The 22,379-nt window shown below is 30.9% G+C and overlaps 1 protein-coding gene across 2 annotated transcripts in view; it reads left to right on the top strand.

Annotated features, from left to right (window-relative positions):
* LOC131842176 (transcription factor SOX-5) overlaps window positions 1-22,379 on the top strand; it is a 215,164-nt gene that overhangs the window by 106,100 nt on the left and 86,685 nt on the right. For both annotated transcript variants that reach the window (XM_059190705.1, XM_059190706.1), the window contains exon 2: window positions 20,022-20,561. In XM_059190705.1, the coding sequence (XP_059046688.1) occupies window positions 20,026-20,561 (536 nt within the window). In that variant the 5' untranslated portion in view covers window positions 20,022-20,025. The remainder of the gene's footprint in view (window positions 1-20,021; window positions 20,562-22,379) is intronic.

The following is a 22,379-nucleotide window of genomic DNA, read 5'->3' as shown; positions in this document are numbered from 1 at the left end:
GCCGCTCATAAATCAACCTCTGACAAAAGTAACAATGGTATTGAGGGTACCTTATAAGAGATCTTAGCATTGTGTTTATTCTTTGATGTTCAGTAATAAAACCTTTGATTAATATCGTATAGACGGAACCAGTTGGTATGCAAATAGATTTTTACAAAAGGTCAGATTCTTAGGTAGTAATCACACGTGCTTCGTTGGATATGTCTTCTTTTATGGCTATTGTTACTGTTTTCTATGTTACAATGTGAGGCTGCTGGTTACATTGTTGTATGCTAATGAAGGTGTCGTGTGGTTGATAAACCGTTCTCCCAAGGTTGAGGTCATAAGTTCGATCCTATTTGTTACAAACTTGACCAATTGATGGTAGATAACAACAAACAGTAGGTATTCATAAATTGCATTAATCCAGGTAACAATACACAAGATGTAACTGATTTTAAAAAGATTAAAAAGATATTGACAGAAATGAAAAAAAATATTTAATCCATGTCCAATACTTATAAGTGGCATCCGTTGACGAGCATGACGGATGACCTAGTTGTCATTGCGTTCTGGAACAGTTTAGAAAATTGTAGACCCAACACGCCACCGTCAGTTGGGATGTGACAAAAACCAAGTTTGGCAAATTACAAAAATCTGAAGTAATAAATTGCTTTTATTATTTAGTAGATACATATAACTATACCTATATAGACATAACAACGTATGTGGGTCATACTTCTAGTATATAATGAATTTATGACTGACCTGTAGATAAGTTATGCGTTTTTATTGAACTATTTTATTGTCTTATATTTGTTGGTTTATCAAAATTCGTGTATAATTTAGGTTACTTGAGATAATAATGCAGTGCCTATTATCACATTTTTTAAGATTCAAAACAGTCTGTACCAGAAGCGTATTGAAAAGATAATAATCTACAAATGCTAAATATAGGTACATGTAAATAATTTGATTTTGCCTCCTTTGGACTTTAATTAGTAATCTGTTAATAATAAATAATTCATATTATTTACAATTAAACCTACAATACTGCAGCTTATCAAATGCATCTTTGTCAAAAAATCGTCACATAGTTCAAATTGTCTGTACCAAATTACAAACGAAATCTTCCAATTATATAATAGGTACATTTCCATGCTAAAACTAAACATAAAAAAGATATTATTAAAAACAATCGTTCGCGTAAAAAAATCGAAAAAAAAAAACATGTGATCGACAAAAACAGCTATTGAAAAATATTTATAATTTCTAGGTTATCAAGATGTTGTTTCCCCATTTTTAACGACCCTAGGGTTATCAACGGTGGCACAATAGTCTTTATTATTTTATTTCATTGTGTATAAACTAGTTAACGAATTCCGCGATAGGTAGGTATAATAAATTGCTATCATTATCGTAACAAGTAATAATAAATAAATAAATAAATAGCCCTGGACAACCGGCAGTATGTGTTCCTCTATGTACTCGTAAACAGGTCTAGTACTATGAATACCTACTAGACAACTGATACACATAAATATTAAAAAAAAAATATTTTGACACTTATGTACAAACACACACGTTGACACACGTATTGTCCATATTTTTGTCTGAATATAATTTCAGCCATTGAGGTACGATTTTCATTAATAAATACGTTATGAAAACCGAAAAAAAAATATTCGGCATAAATGTGTATTAATTCGAGGGTGTAGGTACCTAGCATATAATAGAAAAGTACCCAGGCTACTATAAATAGATAGATATAATGTAGATAATATTTACCAATTATCGCTTATTCAATCATTAGGTACGCAATTTTGAACCGTGGTTTGATCTCCTAGCAGTGCTTTCAAAGTTGTATTTGTCAGGTATAAGTTGGCATTCAACGGCCCCATACGTCTTTCTGCGGGTTTGAAGTTTCCTCTATACTCGTCACGCTGTTTTTGTTCGATAAAGCTGTAATGGGCAACAGTATTAGAATAGTTAAAAAAAAGATCAATCAGTGTTCATTAATTTCATGTAATAAAATAATAACTAATTAAGTTTATTATAGTCCAAACAATTTTATTGTTCATAAAACAACATGAGTATGAAGTTCAGATAATGTATAAACATTTGTCTTTTTCTATACTTATATAATGGTTTACCTACATATTAGAAAAAATCATGCTTGGTCGTCACGCAACAGACGAATAGGTATATTTAAATAAAAACCTTGATCTATTTGCAAGTTTATCTCTATCTAATTCTAGATATTATTTCAGAAAGTGAGCACGCCTGGCGGTGTTTTATTGGAATTTAAACAGACGTTGAGACAAAGTCAAATGGTACAACATCCGTTTCCTATAGCAGTCAAATCTCTCTGTTCATCTGGATTACGGAAAATTAATGTTACGATAAATACGTAGTGCTTTCAAGTTAGCGATTGTATAAAACATAATATGACGATCTTGGTGGTCTAGAGGTTTAGCACACCGTTTTACTTCCGATGGTTGCGGGCTCGATTCCTCGCAACATATAACGTGCATACATTTGTATTCATGAATATGATTGCTTGTAACCATTTGAATGTTTTCTATGTATATTAAGTATGTATATACAAAAAATGCATATACAGATAGTGTATTTATCAGTTGTCTAATACCCATAATACAACTGCTTAGGTTGGGACTAGATGGCGCTATGTGAGTTGTTATGAGATATTATTTTGTAATGTTCATCAAATTGTGAACTAAAGTGTTTTTAAATACTTTTGATCAAACGCTGAATATTGAAATTATTCTACACCTTTGTGCTTTTTATTATTATCATACATAAGTATTATATAGATATAATCGGTTAGTAATATTTTTTTCTAAAATATACAGAAAGTAATGTGAAAGCGTTGATTCTATTTGTCGTTGTCTTTGTTTTCCTTCAGTACAGCGTGCCAACTGTCTATTTGTATATGAAATTTTTTATGATGTATTAGTAAGCGAAGTGAAAAAAAAACAGCACTTTGTAATTTTGCAATCCATCATATTCATCCTTTCAGCTGTGGAAAGATTACAAAGAATTTCTTCAATGACCAAGAAATTTCTGACATGTTGATCTCTATGCTCATTTCTCATTTTTTATATTAATTTATTATATTTTTTTATAATGGAAAGTACATGTTATTAGTTTTATGTTTCTCTACTATTTAATATATTTTTTGTATGTAACTGGAATAGCAAAGAAACTTACGCCGGATAGAAAGTGATTACTACAGATAACTGATCCTCACGTGATAGTGCATGAGATTGTATCTCATGCGTTCTCATTCCTAAGGACTTAGATGTCATGCCTCTGTACCCTGAAATTTCACTACCATTCAAACCCATACAGCACACAAAGCAAGCTGCTTGGCTGCAGAAATAAATGAGTCTAAGATAAGTACAATTGTAGTCTAATTTATAAAAAGGATAATCTGAGAAATATCTATGTTCCTAATGCCTTTATAAGTATCAAAATAGATCTTTATCAACGACTGATAATTTACTAGGATTATGTGCGCTTTATTCGTCATTCATTATTAATATGGAATTAAGACAGTTATAATATATGGAAATCAAAATATTCATAATTTAATACGTACGTTTAATATCTATTTAAGTATAGATATAGTTATATTAGCATAATTAATGAGATACGATCATGGTGTTTATTTATCTAATCTACTTGTATCTATCTCAGCCTGAACAAGTAAGTGTGTCGTAACCGCACTCTGAGCAAGACTAAGATATTTGTATCGTTACATCTCATATGAGCTATTGCAAATATCTATCTGCAAGTTCGATAGTTTTTCATGTCGGTTGTTAAATTTAATTTTGAAGATATTTTTTTAGTGTATAGGCAAGATCTCCTTTCCGCCATGAATCAGAGAAATGCCAGGATACGGAATAGTAATATATTGGTCCATCGGAATGACACCGCTTGAGGGGCGCTCTTCATGAATATATGCGATATTTGCCATTTACTACCAATCAAGCCTTCAACTTGTTTGCTATTTCAGTAAAGTAAAAAAAACCATTGCTCAAAAATCAGTCTAGTCCGAGTTAACAGTTAATAGCGTCTAAAAATGCTTTTACATTATTTAAATTATGATATAAATATGAACTTATTACAAAACTGACGGTAACGTTAAAAAAATGTGTTAGAAGAGTTTCTCTCATCTCACAATATACTCGTAGTCAATTTATCTCCTTAATTATGAAATCTTGTCTACATCTCAAACACGTTGCTGCTACTTTTGTATTATTAATTTTGTAAATTTACTATTTTGACAATGCCAATTAACTAATAGAATTATAGTTAATTAGACATTATTATCTCTGCGCGCTGACACTCAAATGTCAAGAATTAAAGCTTTTGTTTAGAGATCTAAATTAAGATTAGGAAAAAAAAATACAACACATTGAAAAGAATGCCAACAATAAATCTTTCTTTAATAAGCCGTCACATAAACATTGTTTTTTCTTAAATTTGGCACTGCGCTTGGCCATGCATTGTTGATTCTCGATCTTATTCAATTGCACTTTGCTTTTGATCTTTCATATAAAATTTTTTAATAATATAATGATGATAACTTTATTGGTAATAAATTCAATAACTGCTGCTAATGAAAACATTTCTATAAAAATGACAAAGGAACTAAATTGTATCGTTAAATTTAATTTGTTTATAAAAATAATACATAGGAATGAAAAAAGTTATCAACTCTTAAAAAAACCAAACTCTATACAAAATAGAACTAGATGGCGTTGTGGGAATATTGTTATTACATGATTTAAATTTAAGTTAATGACAATAATTTTATCATTATTTGAATAAATATTTAGTAGTTTATTTAAAAATTTTACTCTTTTCACATTACAGAATTAGTCAATTCAAGTTTATAACCGATATACAAGTGGTATTAAAATTAATATTTATAATAGAAAGTAGGATCTTTAAAATTTGAAAATACAGCGATAGGCACAAGTTTGAATCATGGTGAGATCAATAACTATACATCAACAGTATCATTGATCATCTTCAACAAGATTGACAGAATAAAAGTCAATTACACTGACATTACTAAATTTGACGCAACAATCGCTATTATAAAAATAATTTACTATAGAAATGTTGTACACATTAGCGAGATGGGAGGAAAAATTGATGGAAATATCATTATTAGAAGCCGTACAATGGTCCTTCGGTTCTTTGATGTGACAGGAGAACTTAATCAATGACCATCGAAGAAAACATACGTCCCTTCTCGATGTTGAAAGCACGGCGAGCGTGTGATCTGAACATTACTTCCCCGATATTTAGTGTGTTGGACTTTAGCCACAACGTTATTACGGACCGCAGTAGTTTCATAATATGAAAAAATCCACTTCGTATGTCGTCAGCGTTGTTATTTCTTTTGTTCGTGCGTTTGATCTTTCTATTGTTAAATTCATATTGTGTTAGTTGGTCATCTCTTGTACAATTTATATGATTTATACCATTCATAGTACCATTATCATGGGAGAACATTTAGTTATTTCTGAAATATGGCCAATAACTTCATTTGCGACGCTTTGTTCTAGTTTGAAGTTCTTTTCATTTTTCTTTTATGAGGTTCACTTGTTGATAAATAATACTACCTTTGTTTTATATAATTCAATAAAAATTTTATATATTTTTATTTATGTAAGCCATATAAAATGACAGACTTTCGTAATTCTTTAAGAAGAAGTCAATTAAATTTTGTTTTCGATTTTTTTTAATTAATTCTAGATACAGCATATTATTACTAATTAAGTACTTTATTTAACGTACAACAAATTTCGTAGAAAATACTATAGAAATAATAAAATGTCATAAAAGGCGTAGCCCATAAACTCCTACATACTTATATTATGTGACATTGTCCGACCACATCAGCTGCATCTATCATCTGCATTAGGAAGAAATGAGGCAAACTTGTCAAGCAGTAACATCACATAGGTAGGTAGGTAATTTAAACACAAGTATTGATAGAATAAGCTTAAAACTTGCCAAGAAATCGCGTATTTTGTTAAAATGACAATTTATCTTTTTACAAATGACCTACTATTATTATTTTTTCTACTATTTTCTATGATAGCACACGAAAATTACCGTCTAGTTTAACTTAAAATAAATTAGCTTTTTAAGATATTTTTTACGTTACGAATGTGTCTCCTGTATACGCTTTTATAACATTAATCCTTTCCTTAGTAAACATGCTACAAACAACATACGATCAGCGGAATCGATTCTAATTCAAATATCTGTATCGAATAGTGTTTCTACGAATCGCGACGCATTACTAGGAGCCCTCTTGTTTGTCGTATCGATTATTCCACTTCGTCTCACACTTATTGGGTTCAACCAAGACTGAACTGAACTGTGTGTGTAACATAAGCAGTAGTTTCTTTATTGCTTTTATTAACAAGATTATCTTTTGCGATGTGGTCTATTGTATAATTATCTGTATTTAGTATATTTTCAGAAATGACTTTTGCCTGTTTTCATATCTAGAGGCAATTATGAACATTTACTGTTGTAAAAATAGACTGACCTATAATTTTAAATTTACTTGTAAAAAAATATAAAGAAAATCAGTTACATAAAATTTTGTAATAAAATTTATAAACAAATACATATTACAAATATATCAATCATATTTATTTATAATCCAAATACTAATTTCAAAAATACTACTACTGTATCTACTTTACTTTATTCACAAGTTTTTACCCGCGACTGCATTCATGGAACTGGTATATTCTTATACATCGCAAGCATTACTTTAATACTAGGTACTAATTTAACTAAGACCTCAAGAGATATACAAATACACTCACATATAAAATATTAGCCTGGGTAAGGATTATTAAAATTAATTAAATTTGACTTAATGAAACATATATGCGTTGAAGTATCTACTGTAAAAAGTTCTATAGAATTAATTGCGTTCCATTGTTTCTAATATTCTCTAAAATATCAGCTAGTTGAATATTGTTTCCATCATTGTTTGTTAGTAGCATTGCTCTCTTCATCTATTCCCTGTTGTATTGTAGCAAGCGAAATATACTACGATTCAATTCAGATTTAGAAGCTATAACGATATTTGGAACGATGTTGTAGCAGTCTAGCACGATGCCTCATTTTCGATTACAGTACTACTAATATTTCAATAAGTCACATGTATTTGTATTGAGGTTTTTCTTGGTATATTGTGAATGTATTCACAAAAAAAATGTATTTATATATATTTGCCAGTTTTCTAGCACATACTAGTGTTTTCTACACATAGTAGATACTTAATAATCAGATATTATTACATTAGAACTTAGAAATAGAGTATAGACTGCAAAGTTCTATTGATAAGGTACCTATTACTTTCATCTCTACTAATATTATAAGTATAAGTTTGTATATCTGTTTATTTATTTGTTATTGATATACTCTTGACAAATTATGAAATACCTTTCATATATAGAAAATTGCATTATCAGCTAACTGACACACAAACAGCTCACCATAACATACAACTGTTCAATGAAACTTATAATTATTTCACAAAATACATCACAATAGATTTGACGTTTATGACTTGAACCTGCCAGACACTACAAATAATATTTATCCGACTCGAAGGACCATTGTAAGACAACCGCAAACACGCCTTTCACACCAATTACCATCATAACCACAGCTAACTGCCACAAAAACGTTACTAAATTAAGCCGAAAACTTTAAGAGCTGTTAAAATGTTAAAGACATTACGCCGGCTTGACAAATAACCGCAAATTGTAATTGTGACTCCTTGAAAGGGTTAATAATGGCGTAGATGGCGTGGGATTGTGTCGGCGTTGAATGTAATTCGGTTAGAAAGCCTGACTTGTACGTAAATTGAGCTATTGTGAACGCAGAGGGTAAACAAGGCTGGTTTTGTGATAGAAATTGATGTATGACGTCACGATTGTGTTATTTGGAATGAATTATTACTTCGTTAATCTAGATTTGGTGCGGTATCAGCGGATCGTAACTGTTAATTGTATTTCGTATACAGAACTAAAATTATTAGCTGGAATGACTATAAAGCTCTTATTATAATAGTAAATTTTGGGTAGGTATCTCTTTACGACTATATTCTCAGATGGGAGTGTAAGATATATATATTTAAAAAAAAAACTAATAGAAGTGAGGTAAGAGATAGTAAGTATTGGGTATGGGCTATTTCTATATAATATATATGCAACTATAAAAAAGGCCGTAAAAACATAGTTTTTATTATTCTTATTTATTAAAATCTACAGTTTAAGAAGGTTTATAAGACTCTGAGTTGTTAGATAGTAAAATTATATTTTTGGGACAAACAGTGAGCCGACCGCGGTCCCCTGCAAAAATAATATGCGCGTAACATCTAAATAATTCACAAAGGTGTAGTAGGTTTCCCGAGGCCACCTTATGAATAATATATAAATCATTCGATATTATTCGATTTCAACTTACGATGTTTTCATAAGGAAATTTTTGTGTTAGCCATAATTTATTGCTAGGTTGACTTGTCAAAATATAGGTAATAAGTACCTACTCGAAAGGGCAAAATATATTATTTTATATACTAGAAATTATATAGTTATACAAGTGGATAAGATAAATATGTAATTGTTTATCAATTCGAAGGAATAATGGTTAATGTATGAAGGACTTTTTGCGAAGGTAAAGGGTTCTAAATCGATTCCTAGTGTATTTATAAAACTAAAGTTTCACATTAATAGTATGAACAACTAGGTATGTATGTATGCGGCATTACCCATGTGACTTTATGGAAAAAAACCCTAAATGTTAATATAGAATATGATCTCTTATTAATTGTTTAACCAGTTGGTTATATATTCAATATTTTTTCTATTTGAGTATTTAATTGAATTGGTGGTTTGTATTCACACACACTTAAACTTAAAATGTAAAGTAATAATAAAATTATTTAAAAGAGCAACACGCAAGTTTCTAGCTCGTTCTTCTTGTGATGAGACAGCTTTCCGAACGAGCGGTAGACTAAAAAAAATGTAATGACTATTCAAATGCTTCAATGTAAGTTTATTTGAATAAATGATTTTCTATTCTATTCTATTCTTATCTATCTGTGTACCAAATTGCATTTCAATTCGTCTGGTAGATTTTCATGAACTACTAAACACTAACTACTAACTGACTAACAAACATCCATCCATCTATCCAATCTCTGAAAATCAATATTATAAACATGCTTATATTATTAATACAATATTAGACGTGTGCGAGAACATAAATATACAGACAATTTATTATTAGACTACATAAATATAATAACTAATCCAATATGATCAAGACATCCGTCTGTCGAGACGCTGTGAATATAATTGTAACAATAGACGACCGGGTACCCCAGGGGTTCGTCCACATTACATATCAAACAAACTAGTTATAGGAATATTACTGATCTTAGAAAATTATTTAGTAAACATGATTTTATTAATAGACTAAATAGTTATTCTATAATAGTTTGAAATTCTGTACTGCAGAGCAGATAAGAAATAATCGTGATATTATATGGAGGCTATATACTTTTTAGCAGAGATGTCTTGATTAATTTTATCATTAAAAATCGTGTGTTTTATAATGTCTCATAACTTAAACTAGCTCACTGGGTCAATGGTTTTATATGCTATTGTACTTACAACTATCCCTATATCTCACCCTATGTCTCATTCAATCTGTATCAATATAAATAATGGAAATATATAATGTGTACTCAATAATGCTGACGACATAACTAATGTACATTATGTACCTACGCACAATAAGCTACGCCGAATTGATCTTTTAGGGTGGGATGAATAATACTTAAGATATTAAACTGTGAATTTTTTTAGTTCTCTGTTGATGGCCAATAGAGAAAACATATAATGTGTATACAAAAGTATAATATTGGATGTTTTGCAAAAGTATTAATAATCTGTATATAAAGCTGCGGCAGATATAGCCGCTCTAGGTGTAGGTACTTACACCTCCCTTCCCAGTTCCGTTTCAGACGGCCGCCGCGTCGTAATGCCCCCGAGATTTGACAATAATTCTCGATAGCTTCTCTATTCTGCGCTCCCAATGAATACTGAATTGAGACTAGTTTAGTATATCTTCTTGAACCCGACCTGTTTCAATTTAGATTATTGCTTCGTTGCTGTTCACAAATGCAATATCTTAATAGAGTTGTCCATTGAATCATTCCTCTGACATACCTGTAAATATATCTGATTACATAAAAATCCATTTCAATACTTCATTTACGGAACATCAGTAAATGAAATCAAAGCTCAGAGATGTATAATGAAATTGTACTGTGTACTTTATTCATTGACCTCCCAAAATTAACAGAGATAACGCTCACAAAGGCACAGATTGAAAGGTGCCCCTTTCACAAATTCGCCACTCTTTAATCTTCCATCGAAACAAAACTCGGATCGTAACAGGATTGTCTGGCCGTTCATTTACTTAGCAAATTATTCTTTGTCGAACGGAAGAGAAGGCTTTGAATCCATTAATTCCCTGATGGGGTCACAAAGAGGTGGTACGAATTAAAATAATGTATTCTACGACTTCAATGGGATCCCTCCGTCCGGTGCTCCTGTTATTACAAGAATAATGTATTTAAATCAGAGTCTGCTTTCAGATGAAGATGTCGAGCTTTGTGAGCCCGCCGAATAAGTGATCACGTACGGTGCCATTAGGATGTGTTTTATGTGCAAATTATAGACTAGCATTTTTAAGCTCTCTCGGATTTCAACGCTGACGTTTTTCGAACAATCCCAGTTCGTTAGATAACTTTTAATACGGGTTTCATTGTGTACATATATATACTTGTTTGTGCAGACAAATACTCGGTCATAATGCTCGCTACGTTGCAATATAGCCTAGTAAACCACAGTCTATTATTAATTGGAAATCCCGACACAGGCACTATGCGTACAAACAGCAAATTAATCCTCACCATCAAAAGGGTTTAGGAAACTACCCTCTGTTAACAGATAATTTATGATCACCCCATTGCCGAATATTTCGAAACAAACATTTCGATGTATTTATTCTGGTGTTTATTTTAAAGCGTAATATGTCGTGTTCCACTTTGATGTCGTGAAATCGCTTCTGTTCTTTGTCAGCCGCCCAAGGACTTATGTCTATTACGTTAACATATAAATTTCGATTTTACCGTCTTCTATTTTGGATGTAAAGTCCTTTGTAACATGATAGGGGTTTATTACGTTTCGGAATAGCGGCGCATCGTATAGAATTATTGCATATGGTTGGTTGGAGTTTGTTTGGCAGTATGAATGGTTCATTATACGTAGGGATACTTTGAGCGGGTCGCAGATAATATTTGCGATGTATACCATTGTTTATGATTTGGACAATTGTTTGTGTTGCTCTGTCAAAGGATGCGCACTTGTTTATTTTATACAACGAAAAGGGGAGCGAGCGAGACGATAATAATGCGAACGATGTGACATCGGTTTGATGGTGAATTAAAAAGGAATAATGCAACTGTAATTCTGCAATTCAAAACCTGTACTTTTACGGTGACTTGAAGTATAGACGCAAAAAAGATTTAACTAGCAAATATATTGTTCCTTATAGAGAGTCGAGAAAAACCGCCGAGTACTTGAAACTGAATCCTGCTATCGAATTCCTTTGCGAGAAACGGTGCGGAAATGTAGTGGCATCTCGACTCAAACGTTGGTGCTTATTCTCATTTCAACTATTTCTCCTCCGCCATTTTGTTTCGATGTTTCTCTTTTGCATTGAGTTTTGGGTAATTTAACATTAAACTCGAATTATGTTGGTTTTGTAATTTTATTTGAATCAGACTGTTTTAAACGTTATTCGCCAAATTTGGTCTTAGCGTTCTATTTATAGTAGGATCAATAATATTACTTTCTTAACATGCGTTATTGAAATTGATGCCTGTTATAACTACTTAGTTAGTTATTTTATAAATTTTGTAAGAAAAAAAATATAAATTTAAATCTTTCAGTAGATATTTCAATAGATAATTCTATGATCAAATTATTTTAAGTATCTTGATATATTTTTATACAATAAATTGTATAAATATCAGTTCCAACAACAATTAAGGTGTATACAGACATCGCGACGTCGATTTTCCCTAAACAAGAGACGTTGATGAGTATGCCATTGTGTTCATGTCCTTAGGTCACTGCGAAATGAATTGCGAGCGAACGTAGAATGCAGCTATTCAACTAGAAATGGTGCAGGGATGTCAACCATTCGAGAATCCGGACACAACTTTCGTACGAGGATATTTTCACCCTCGCAGAACTTTGTACAAAATTCTGTCCTACGAAACGCGGTAATAGAATTCAAAATAGAATACAATTTACTACATACATATAACAAGGAGAATGGTCGTAGCATATATATTATTACTATAATACTAATAATAATAAAAAATACATTAAATTGAAGATAACATTTTTAATATACCTAAAAAAGACCAAGGAAAGCAAATAAAAACAAATACTAAAATTCTATAATGTACGAGAATAGAGAGCAAAATTGAGTTAACTCTTTTACAGCGAGTTTAACAATTTTTTTATATTACTCGTACGAGGCTATATTTTAAAGTTGGCAACCCTGAAATGGTGACTTCAGTATTATATGCTGTTATTTTTTCCTATTTAGTAAATAGAAAAGTGTCATTATCTATCCACTGTGAAGATTGTGTCCAAAATTTGTTTGTATGTTGTTTTAATCTATTATTCTGGTCGTCCAATGGTCAAAATTCGACCATAATTAATTTAAATTATGGTGATTATACTGAACCATCGACCATCAGTGGCAAGGCGGTGTGCTAAACCGCTGGACTACTGAGGCCCTTATAATATTATATTTTAGTTATATATGTAGTATGTTTATATGGAGTTATATACATATAGTGGTACTAACTGTGCTCACGGTTTCAACCGTATTAAATTAATAGTCTATATATCTGACGTATAAGATATATTAATGTAGAGTTTTATCAAAATCCGTTCAGTAGTTTTTGCGTGAAAGAGTAACAAATACCATCCATCCATTCTAATATTAGTACGATATATAATACACCTATATATAAAGAGAAGAATAAAGTTCAGTGATTGAGATATTGTTCGCGGGGTATTAACAGTATTGTTTGCGACGAAATAATCATAATGTCGTCATTACCCTCTCCGGGGGCAGCGGGAAATGCGAGGAAAGTATGGAGTACAACATTATTATGTGAGCAAATTTGTATATATGTTTTATGTTTATTTATGTACCTATGCAAAGTTACCTTTCTATTTATGTATTAATCGTGGCTTAAGCCGTATATTAATCCATACGAATATAATAAATAAGAATATGTGTCTGTCTGTCTGAAAAACTGCTAATCATATCTAAATAAATATTTATCATGAAGATAGACTGTATATAAATTTATTTAAAAACAGCAGACTTTGTGCAAAGTACCTTCACGTCAAATTTAATTCAAATCAGCAGAGTCGTTTTATCGAGAAAAGTTGACAAGCAGACAGATCAAATTTTTCGTGTATAATATACTCTAAATCTTCAGCCTTCCACTATAAACCGCTATTTTTTAATAGCAAACGATCGCTGTTAAAAAAAGTAGTGGTTAATTCCGTATATTTTTATATTGTAAAACAACGTCTGCTGGGACATTATTGTATAAAAAAATATTTGAATAGAATATTGTATATGCCATAATTGTAACACGAAAATTACGCATATTAGGGGAAAGTTTCTTTCCACAATATTATATCATCACGCCCACTTGAGCTCGAGTTGTCGCAAACCCAATGGGTAATTTCCCCCATTGTCAGACGCAAGAAAATGTGCCTGCCACAGATATATCTAATAGATACGGAAATGTTACTGGAAAGGATAATCATATTTTTTTATATATTTTAGAATAGAATAGAGAATTCGATTCCTGTGCAATAAATGATATTACCCGCCACTTCAATGGATTTTTGACATAAAAAATAGATTATGTGATTCCTTAATAATGATATAACAGTCTATATTCAGACCAAATTTTGTTGAGATCCATTTAGTTGTTTAAAGGTTACAAACAAACTGACGGACATACTTTTGTATTTATAATATTATTATCAAAGTATGGACATACAAACTTTATATGTACATGATATAGAATTGGTACGAATAAGTTAAAGTAAAATTTATTCGACCGACCAATAACATAAATTATTTTACATTACGGGAATTCACCAGAAAGATAAATACGAATGTAAATTAGAATAAATATTAGATATAGTTAATGGTCAGAGAACATAAATATTCATATCTATTTTTAAATATACCACACTGTTATCACAGCTTTTCATCTATGAAACATACTAATAATATATTAATATTAAATTAATTTACAGAAACCTTTCTTAATCGAGTTCAAAATGTACGAGATTTATTTATAGTTCAAATTATTTAGCGACTCATATCCAGTTTTTTTAAATACACTTTCTAATGTTTTTATTATTTGTTCTGTGTGTGAAACAGTCTTATTTTTATTAGTTATATATAGAGCTATATATGTATATTACTAACAAACTATGGGTAGTAGACAAACGACATGTACTAATATTTACTTATCTTATTTTTTGTATATACATAATATACACAGAAAAACACACAGTCACAAACAGATATAATAATTAAAACAAATGTTCGTGTAGTGTGAAATCAAACCGACCACCATGGAAAAGTAAAGCAGTTTTAGAAACCACTAAACTATGATGGTCATATTATTATGTTTGTTCTTGTACTTTGGTCACATCTAGTCATGTTTAATTCCATGTCTCTCTATTAGACTTGTTATATTTTGTTCAAGTTTTTGTGTGTAGGGAGTTTTCTTGTAATTCGCTGCCGATAATTTTAGCTCCCTTCGTTCTACTCGTTCAATAGACGCCAATTGTATGAATGTGTGAATGCAACGCTGTCTCACATTCATTTTCTGTTTTTCTTTTAACTTTCACAAAATTAGAGGTGATTTATATTTGTCTTATATGAATGTTTATAATGTCATTTTAAATTTATGATAACATTTCTTTATAACAAATACTCTACCTAACTGCCAATGTTTGTACTTAATAAGCGTTTTGTTATAAAATAAGTTACAGTCATTTAACAATTATTAATGAATCTTTGTAACTTGGTATATTCCTCGGCGCTGCTCGACTGGAAAACTTTAAAATAACGTTTAAAAGAGGAAAAAACATATATGTTTCTTGAACGTAACGTAAAAACAAGAAATATTTAAGATTTGTTACATATAAATATCGTCGTTGAGTAGGTGTGTATAAAGAGAAAGACACTGGAAAATCCTTTATTGCATTTTAAACTACAATACTGTAATGATATACATTGGAGATAATATAAGTAAAATTAGGCTTATTTCTAAAACACGACTTTTCAGTGAAATGAACATAGCCTCAAAACGTACCCAAATATAGATACACAGACGAAATTTTAAAAAATAAAACATATTATGAAATAAATCCCATTCAATGTAGGCTGGTAATAAGCATGATAACGATTTCAATAATATAAATGGAGGATCGAAACCTAATTTTCACGTCGAGCTACAAAATTTTATTTCTTATTGTGAATAAACTTATTATAGAATAGAATAATTCAGTTACAGGTCCACGGGAGAGACTTTCCAACGTTTTTTCAAAGGCCGAGAGAAATGTTTTCGCTTTGCTCATTCAATTACGGCCGCCTCACAATATTTGTATTTAAATTTTATTTTTCATTGTGCTCCTCCGCTGCTTTTATTTGCTTATTCAATTTACACTGTTTTGTATCTAAATATGAATCCATACTACTATTATCAAATATGCCTGTTTACCTTTTCACGACTAAAATTTCTAAATGGGTCTTAATGAAATTTCACGTGTAGATAAATTGTATGCCAAGGATGGACATAGACTATCTTTTCTATTCTATAAAAGAAGCAAACGAAGTATATTTGACTGGTATCGCATATGTGTACTTTTGCAGAAATTGAAATATCTTCCCCTTCCCTTGCTCACTTTAAATGTAAGCTATGCAGCCGCTCTGATGCTTATTTTTTCTTAACATCAATAGTATTGTCATTTATATCAATATTTCCAGAAGCACATTTGTTGCCATTTTCAAGAATATGTTTCTCCAACATACGAGCTACACCTAATAATTAGTTTTCGGCGTCATGGCAACACTTAATTTTCGTCAGTTGAACCTTCCACGTTTATCTAAGACGGGCACCGGGCATCGGCAATTTCCTTCAAATAGATTGGAAGTTAGACTGTTATTACTAACTTGACGGGGTCTGCCAGGTAACTAACGGATACGAATGTTAATACACCCTATAAATTAAATGGTCGCTCGTATGACGTCTCTCAACTGGCACCAGTTGCATCTATGTCTATTTTATATGTGCATTTCATTTCTGCCTAGCTAGAGTGGTGATGCTAATTACATCATTTTTCTATTTTTAAATCTGCTTTTCTGCGTCTGTTCTTTTTCTATACCATTCGTTATCTTATTGATTACTTTCATTACTTTTTTATTATCTGTGGTATTATATACTATGTTCGTACCTTATTATTCAACCAACTAAGAAAATATAAAATAACTAAAATATACAGTTTATCATATTACATCTCTTCAGTATAACTAGTTATATCTATGCCTTTTTTTATTTGCATTTCATTACTGCTTCGAATGATGATAGCAATTACATTGTTAATTTTTCTGTTGTCCTATTCTGTATTTAAACAGTGAGTACAGGTATATATTTTTTTCTATAGGTATCTCCAAAAAAAAATTATATAAAGTAATATTGTTTACTTTAATTATGTGCTCAGTCATAAAAAGAGATATTCGTACATCATTGAACAAACTAACTGCAAGAAAAAAAAATGTATTTTCAATCTTAAATATCATTAATATTTGCAGTGACGTTTGTAAAAGGGGTGTTGCGTTTCGTTTAACTAAAACAATTTGCGAACAATTTAGTTACGGCATTGTTGTGCGCCCCTCTAGTCGCTAAATCGAAATCAGCTGTGCCCTATTGACACTTGTTCTGATATTTTAGAGTTCCGTGGCAAATTGATGAAACAATTGACTATAATAATTGAATTCACTGCTATTTTCGCCATTTATTGGTTGTTTTAATACTGATAAATCAAAAGGTATTTTTAATAGATGATAATTGGAATGCTGCACCCGCCTGCCCTGACGGTAGGTAGATATATACTGGCGGGGCGTCAGTGGAGGAACAGTATGAAGTCAGGTCAGTTTGCCCTTCGTCGCGAAATTACTAGAACTGAATACGATAGTTTCTAAAAGGCAACAGCGTGATTCTAATAATTAGCCACTTTTTCACATTATCAAATTATCTGTCTTAAAGCGTATTTCTATTTACCAATTTATTATCTGTTTATATCAATAAAAAATAATAATCGAATATTACATAGGGTCATACAAACCATCAAGCCAAAATTTGTATTAATAAAAGTACACTTAAAAATCAATAACTGATAAAAAATTTCTTATACTTTGAGCATTGAAGGACAATGATGTTAATGCATTGCGCATTGTAAAGGAAAGATTTGTTCTCTTTTTCTTTATTAATTTTCACAGCACCGATCATAACCAATACTATTATATTATTCTGAATAGCATAAGAAAATAGAAAGTGCTGTTATTGAGGTAAACGTTTCTGAACGTAAATATTAACTTGTCAAATTTCCCGCCAATCGGCCATATTGTTCGCGCCACCGCGGGACGTTATTGTGCATGTAATGAAAAGGAAATTAATAGTTACGAGTACAATCCATTTCATTTGTTGTGATTGAAGATTTCTATGCGCTTAGAAATAAGGATGAAACTCCTAATATTAATATTTCTTATTACAGACGAATGACAAGGAAGTGAATGGTAGGTAGTTATGTTTATAAAATACTATACGTACCTAGGCTTTCACGTCCTAATGATTCAATATAAATTAATTTTGTAATTAGAATAATTATTTTATGTACAATATAAATCATGTAGGTATAACTTAAATAACGTTAACGGTATATTAGCGACTATTAAAATATTTTGCTACTTAAATTATTTATACAATTGTAAGATTTTATTTAAATTAGTTAAGTATTACCTATAAAATCTAAAGTATAATGCTCAATACCTACTAGAAATAATAAATAAATACATATTAAAGACTTCGTCTGTCTGAATTTTTGCTATATTCTTACATCAGTGGATAAGCCAGCAACGTGCTACCGAGAAAATTAGTTTAGTAGCTCAACGGAGCTAAGAAAGTTGCAACAAAGTCTTATTATTTTTTTCATCAAGTTTATATTTTAGGTTATCATTATTGAAAATAACCCTCTTTGCTAAATATGTAAAAAGTTATTAGTTTTCTCATATTTACATTTTTCTTTGATTAACACTATGTAATAGGTACTAATGAAATCATTTTAAATTTACTCTTTAAATGAAGGGAATTTATATTCTTATGTTCATGAGATACAATATATACTTACATAACAATATTAATTTATATAAATACTTATAGCTATGTATATAATGGCAATGAATATACTATAATACGTAAATGTCATTCTCCCTTTATATTCGGAATTAGTTGGTACAAAAATTATAATAAAAAATATTAAGAATTCACAGAATTGATAAATTTTATGTATTTTGTTTCTTCGCTTTTTGGTAGCTCTGGAAAATATTGTCTTTCATTCAGTGAGGTAGAATTTTTGTGTCAGTATGTCAGTGCGCTTAGACTGTATATTCGTATAAACATAGATATAACCATCTACATTTTAGACTATCTGTATACCACCACCACCACCACCATATCAATATTTGAAGTGAGTTTATGGAATTTAATATAATTAGTTATTGCTTCTAGGTACACACGAATATATTTGCAGCAGAAAATATGAGCAATAATCCGTCTGTAAAGTAATTCGTCATTATTATCTTTTAAAAAGAAGTCGGTACATCCCGTGCTTACTCTATTATTCATATTCCGTGATATGTAGGAAATACTATAAGTATTAATAATATCAGCATTTAATATAATGTATTATATCAACTATCTACTAGTGAGCCCAAAGCAAACAGACATCAAAGCTGAACTACCAGACGCTGTCTGCACAAGAAATTCGTTTGTTAGCAAAACCAATGAAGACATCTTGACTGAAATTAACACCGAAGCATAAACAAGTTTCAGCTGAACATTACACACATAAACAAAATTGCAAATTACACACATAAACCATCCAATCACTGCCTAATGCGTTATATATACAATCGTAAGAATAATCATACAATCAAATTAACTAACTTCATTGGATCTACCTCTCCCTTCTAATTCTGTTCAAAGACAGACGTTCGAGACGTAACACAAGATGTGTTTAGGGATCTCGATAAAATGGATGGTTCAGCGGACACCTTAAGTCCAAAGCAGTGACTGCAATTAGTACAATTAGTAAGGCCCAATTAGGTGCTTTAACGAAGCGAGTTTCGCAACCAGCCAGAGTTTGGTGACAAATACAACGTTTGACGTCTGACCCGGGATTTGTATCAACATTGATACCAAAGGCTTTGCTTGTGCCGGATGAAGCCAACTAATTTATGTCTGAGTAAACAAAACAAGTACCATGTAGAGAACAGTTATTATGTTAAATCAGTGTCATGAATTTGAAAATGTGTTTTAAGTCATCTAGAACAATTATGATTCAAATGTAATTAGATAGTAAATCGCTGCTATCTATTGATATTTTAGCTAAATAAAGTCACAAAATATATTTCTGATTAACCTGTGCAAATCTTGTAAATGAGTTCTTAGCATATCTTTTCGTCATTTCTAACTTGAGTTCTTTTTTTCGCAGAAACATGTCATCTAAACGGAAGTCACCGCCATCGAAATTGCAAGAAGGAGTCCCCGAAACCGTAAAACAAGAAGCGGGTCCCGCCAATTTGGATTTCCCAGACCAGCCTGAATCTGACCCTGAGCACCAGAATTATTACAAATTCTCCCCTAGCCCTTCAACAAGAAGTTCTATAAGTGAAGAAGATCCAACAAATTACGACGACGAAAGACCAACAAAAAAACAGAGATTAGAAACTTTAGACATGACAAACAATCTACTAGTCCCATCATCTTTCCTTAGTCTTCATCAGGTCAATGACCTGCAGGCACGAAGACGTGGCTCCTCAGAATGCAGCAGTCCTGGTGCTGAAGCAAAAGTTTTAGGACTCTGTAACAATAATAATTCATTGTTGAATCACAATAGTGCATTGTCATTAGCTCCACCTCACAAGCGATCTATGGATGATGTCCTTAAAAGATTAACGTCAAAGATGAATAATAGCACAATAAAAGAAGAGAAGAGGCCCACACCGTCTACTACACCAGTCAAGCAGAACAAGTAAGTGAAATTGTATTTTAATATTAACTTAAAATCTATAATATTACTATATACTAAACTATAAATGATTAACATTAATAATTTGATTTGAATTTGGTTAACTGCGAAATGTTTAAATTGTATAAAAAATACCTTTCATGTCGTCTACGTACATATATCTACCGCCATGTAGCTTTTTTAGTTGTTTCTCATTTTGACGGAAGTGATATGGTGATACGGAATGACACAGTGATGTACGTGTTGACAGTAGCTATATACCAGGTAGGTACTACCAGGTGAAGCTGAGCCAACATGTCATTCCAGTTATATAATCACGAATTTATATTTGTTGTTTCCGCTTCTATCTTGACGTTATGGTATCAAGATTGATACCTTTTATTAACTTAATTAACAATATGTAATTAATCTTTGCTCTACATTATTGGCAATTTCCGATATAGATTAATCTATGTTTTGTCTCATTATGTTTACATACTGATACGGAAATCATTCTGATAATAATTATGTAGTTTGTTATTATAACTAGTACCCTTAACATATTCTTCAGGTTAGATAACGGGCTCGGATATCATCAGCTTTTATTACTAAATGTATGTATGTTCTATTATAGATATACTTACATGGTATCTGTAACCAACTATGTTGATCCACAGCTTATGTACTTGTTCATGTTTCTACATTACATACATGCTGAAATTTCTTTTTCATGTGTTGTGTGACTATGTTCCATAGTTTGCTACCCTGGTATCAACATTTGATTCTCAAAACATCTTCAGTGTATAACCATTACGTCTTATTGACGTAACTTTAATTGCCAGTGGACAAGTTAAACTGTGGTTACGCAGTAAAATAAAGCGGCGACAGTACGTGACTATTCCTGCCTTGGTCGTTTAACCAGAATTTAATTGGTCGTATTATAGCTCATTAAAAACAAAGTTAAGAGTATGTGCACCGCAAGTTCACTATAAAATCATTATATGGTGGTTTTACTATTATTTTATAGATATTTTGGTTTTAACGCTATTTGTCCACGGTACTTCATTGCGATCATAAAATGCTCAGATAATATCAAAATTTAGAAAATGTGCATCACTAAAATATTGATATGCGATGTAATGGGCAGTTAAACAATAGATGTTAATATATATTGCACATTACACGTGCTTCCTTACTACCTATTACATTTTTATGTTACTTTAACAGATTAATATTTAGAATATTTATTTTCGAATATTTGGAATAATATGTAAGTTAGGCCCACCTGATAGAAATGAATTTGGGATTATAGTTGTTGTAATGTATTCAAGGTCAGTTCTAGGTAATCGGTGTACTGTATTAAAATCTGCATACATCATGAAACTCAGCGACATAAAAAACAGTAAAAATTCTATTTATCAGTATATATTATTTACTTTAAATTAATGGTAGAAAACAATAACATAAAATTCCAAAAAATCTAATAAATTTTCATTATACGATATACGGTTAAACGGTAGTATAAAATTTGTTTAATTATAAGTCTTCATAATATGTTTTAATGCATCTTGAATAGGTACATACATAGCTTATATGATGGTTATCTTTCTTATCATACTGTTGATTGCAATTCCTTGTAAGTATCTATAGATATTATTCTATTATATCTGTATGTACGTTCACTTCAAAATAAAACGTTTGCTAACGGACTGTAAATTTATTCGCTTCATAAACTTTCATTTGCTGTAAATTATTTTGGTCCCTAGTAAACATACTGTTTGCACATTAAATGCATAAATATAACACTGCTTAGTATCCAGTACTTAATATTAGTTTAGAAAT

This window comes from Achroia grisella, unplaced genomic scaffold, assembly GCF_030625045.1.
Source record: "Achroia grisella isolate CSIRO2021 unplaced genomic scaffold, CSIRO_AGI_Agris_v1 utg215, whole genome shotgun sequence".
Classification (NCBI taxonomy): domain Eukaryota; kingdom Metazoa; phylum Arthropoda; class Insecta; order Lepidoptera; family Pyralidae; genus Achroia; species Achroia grisella.
Note: the sequence above shows the minus strand (reverse complement) of the source record. Positions and strands in the feature narration are given on the sequence as shown.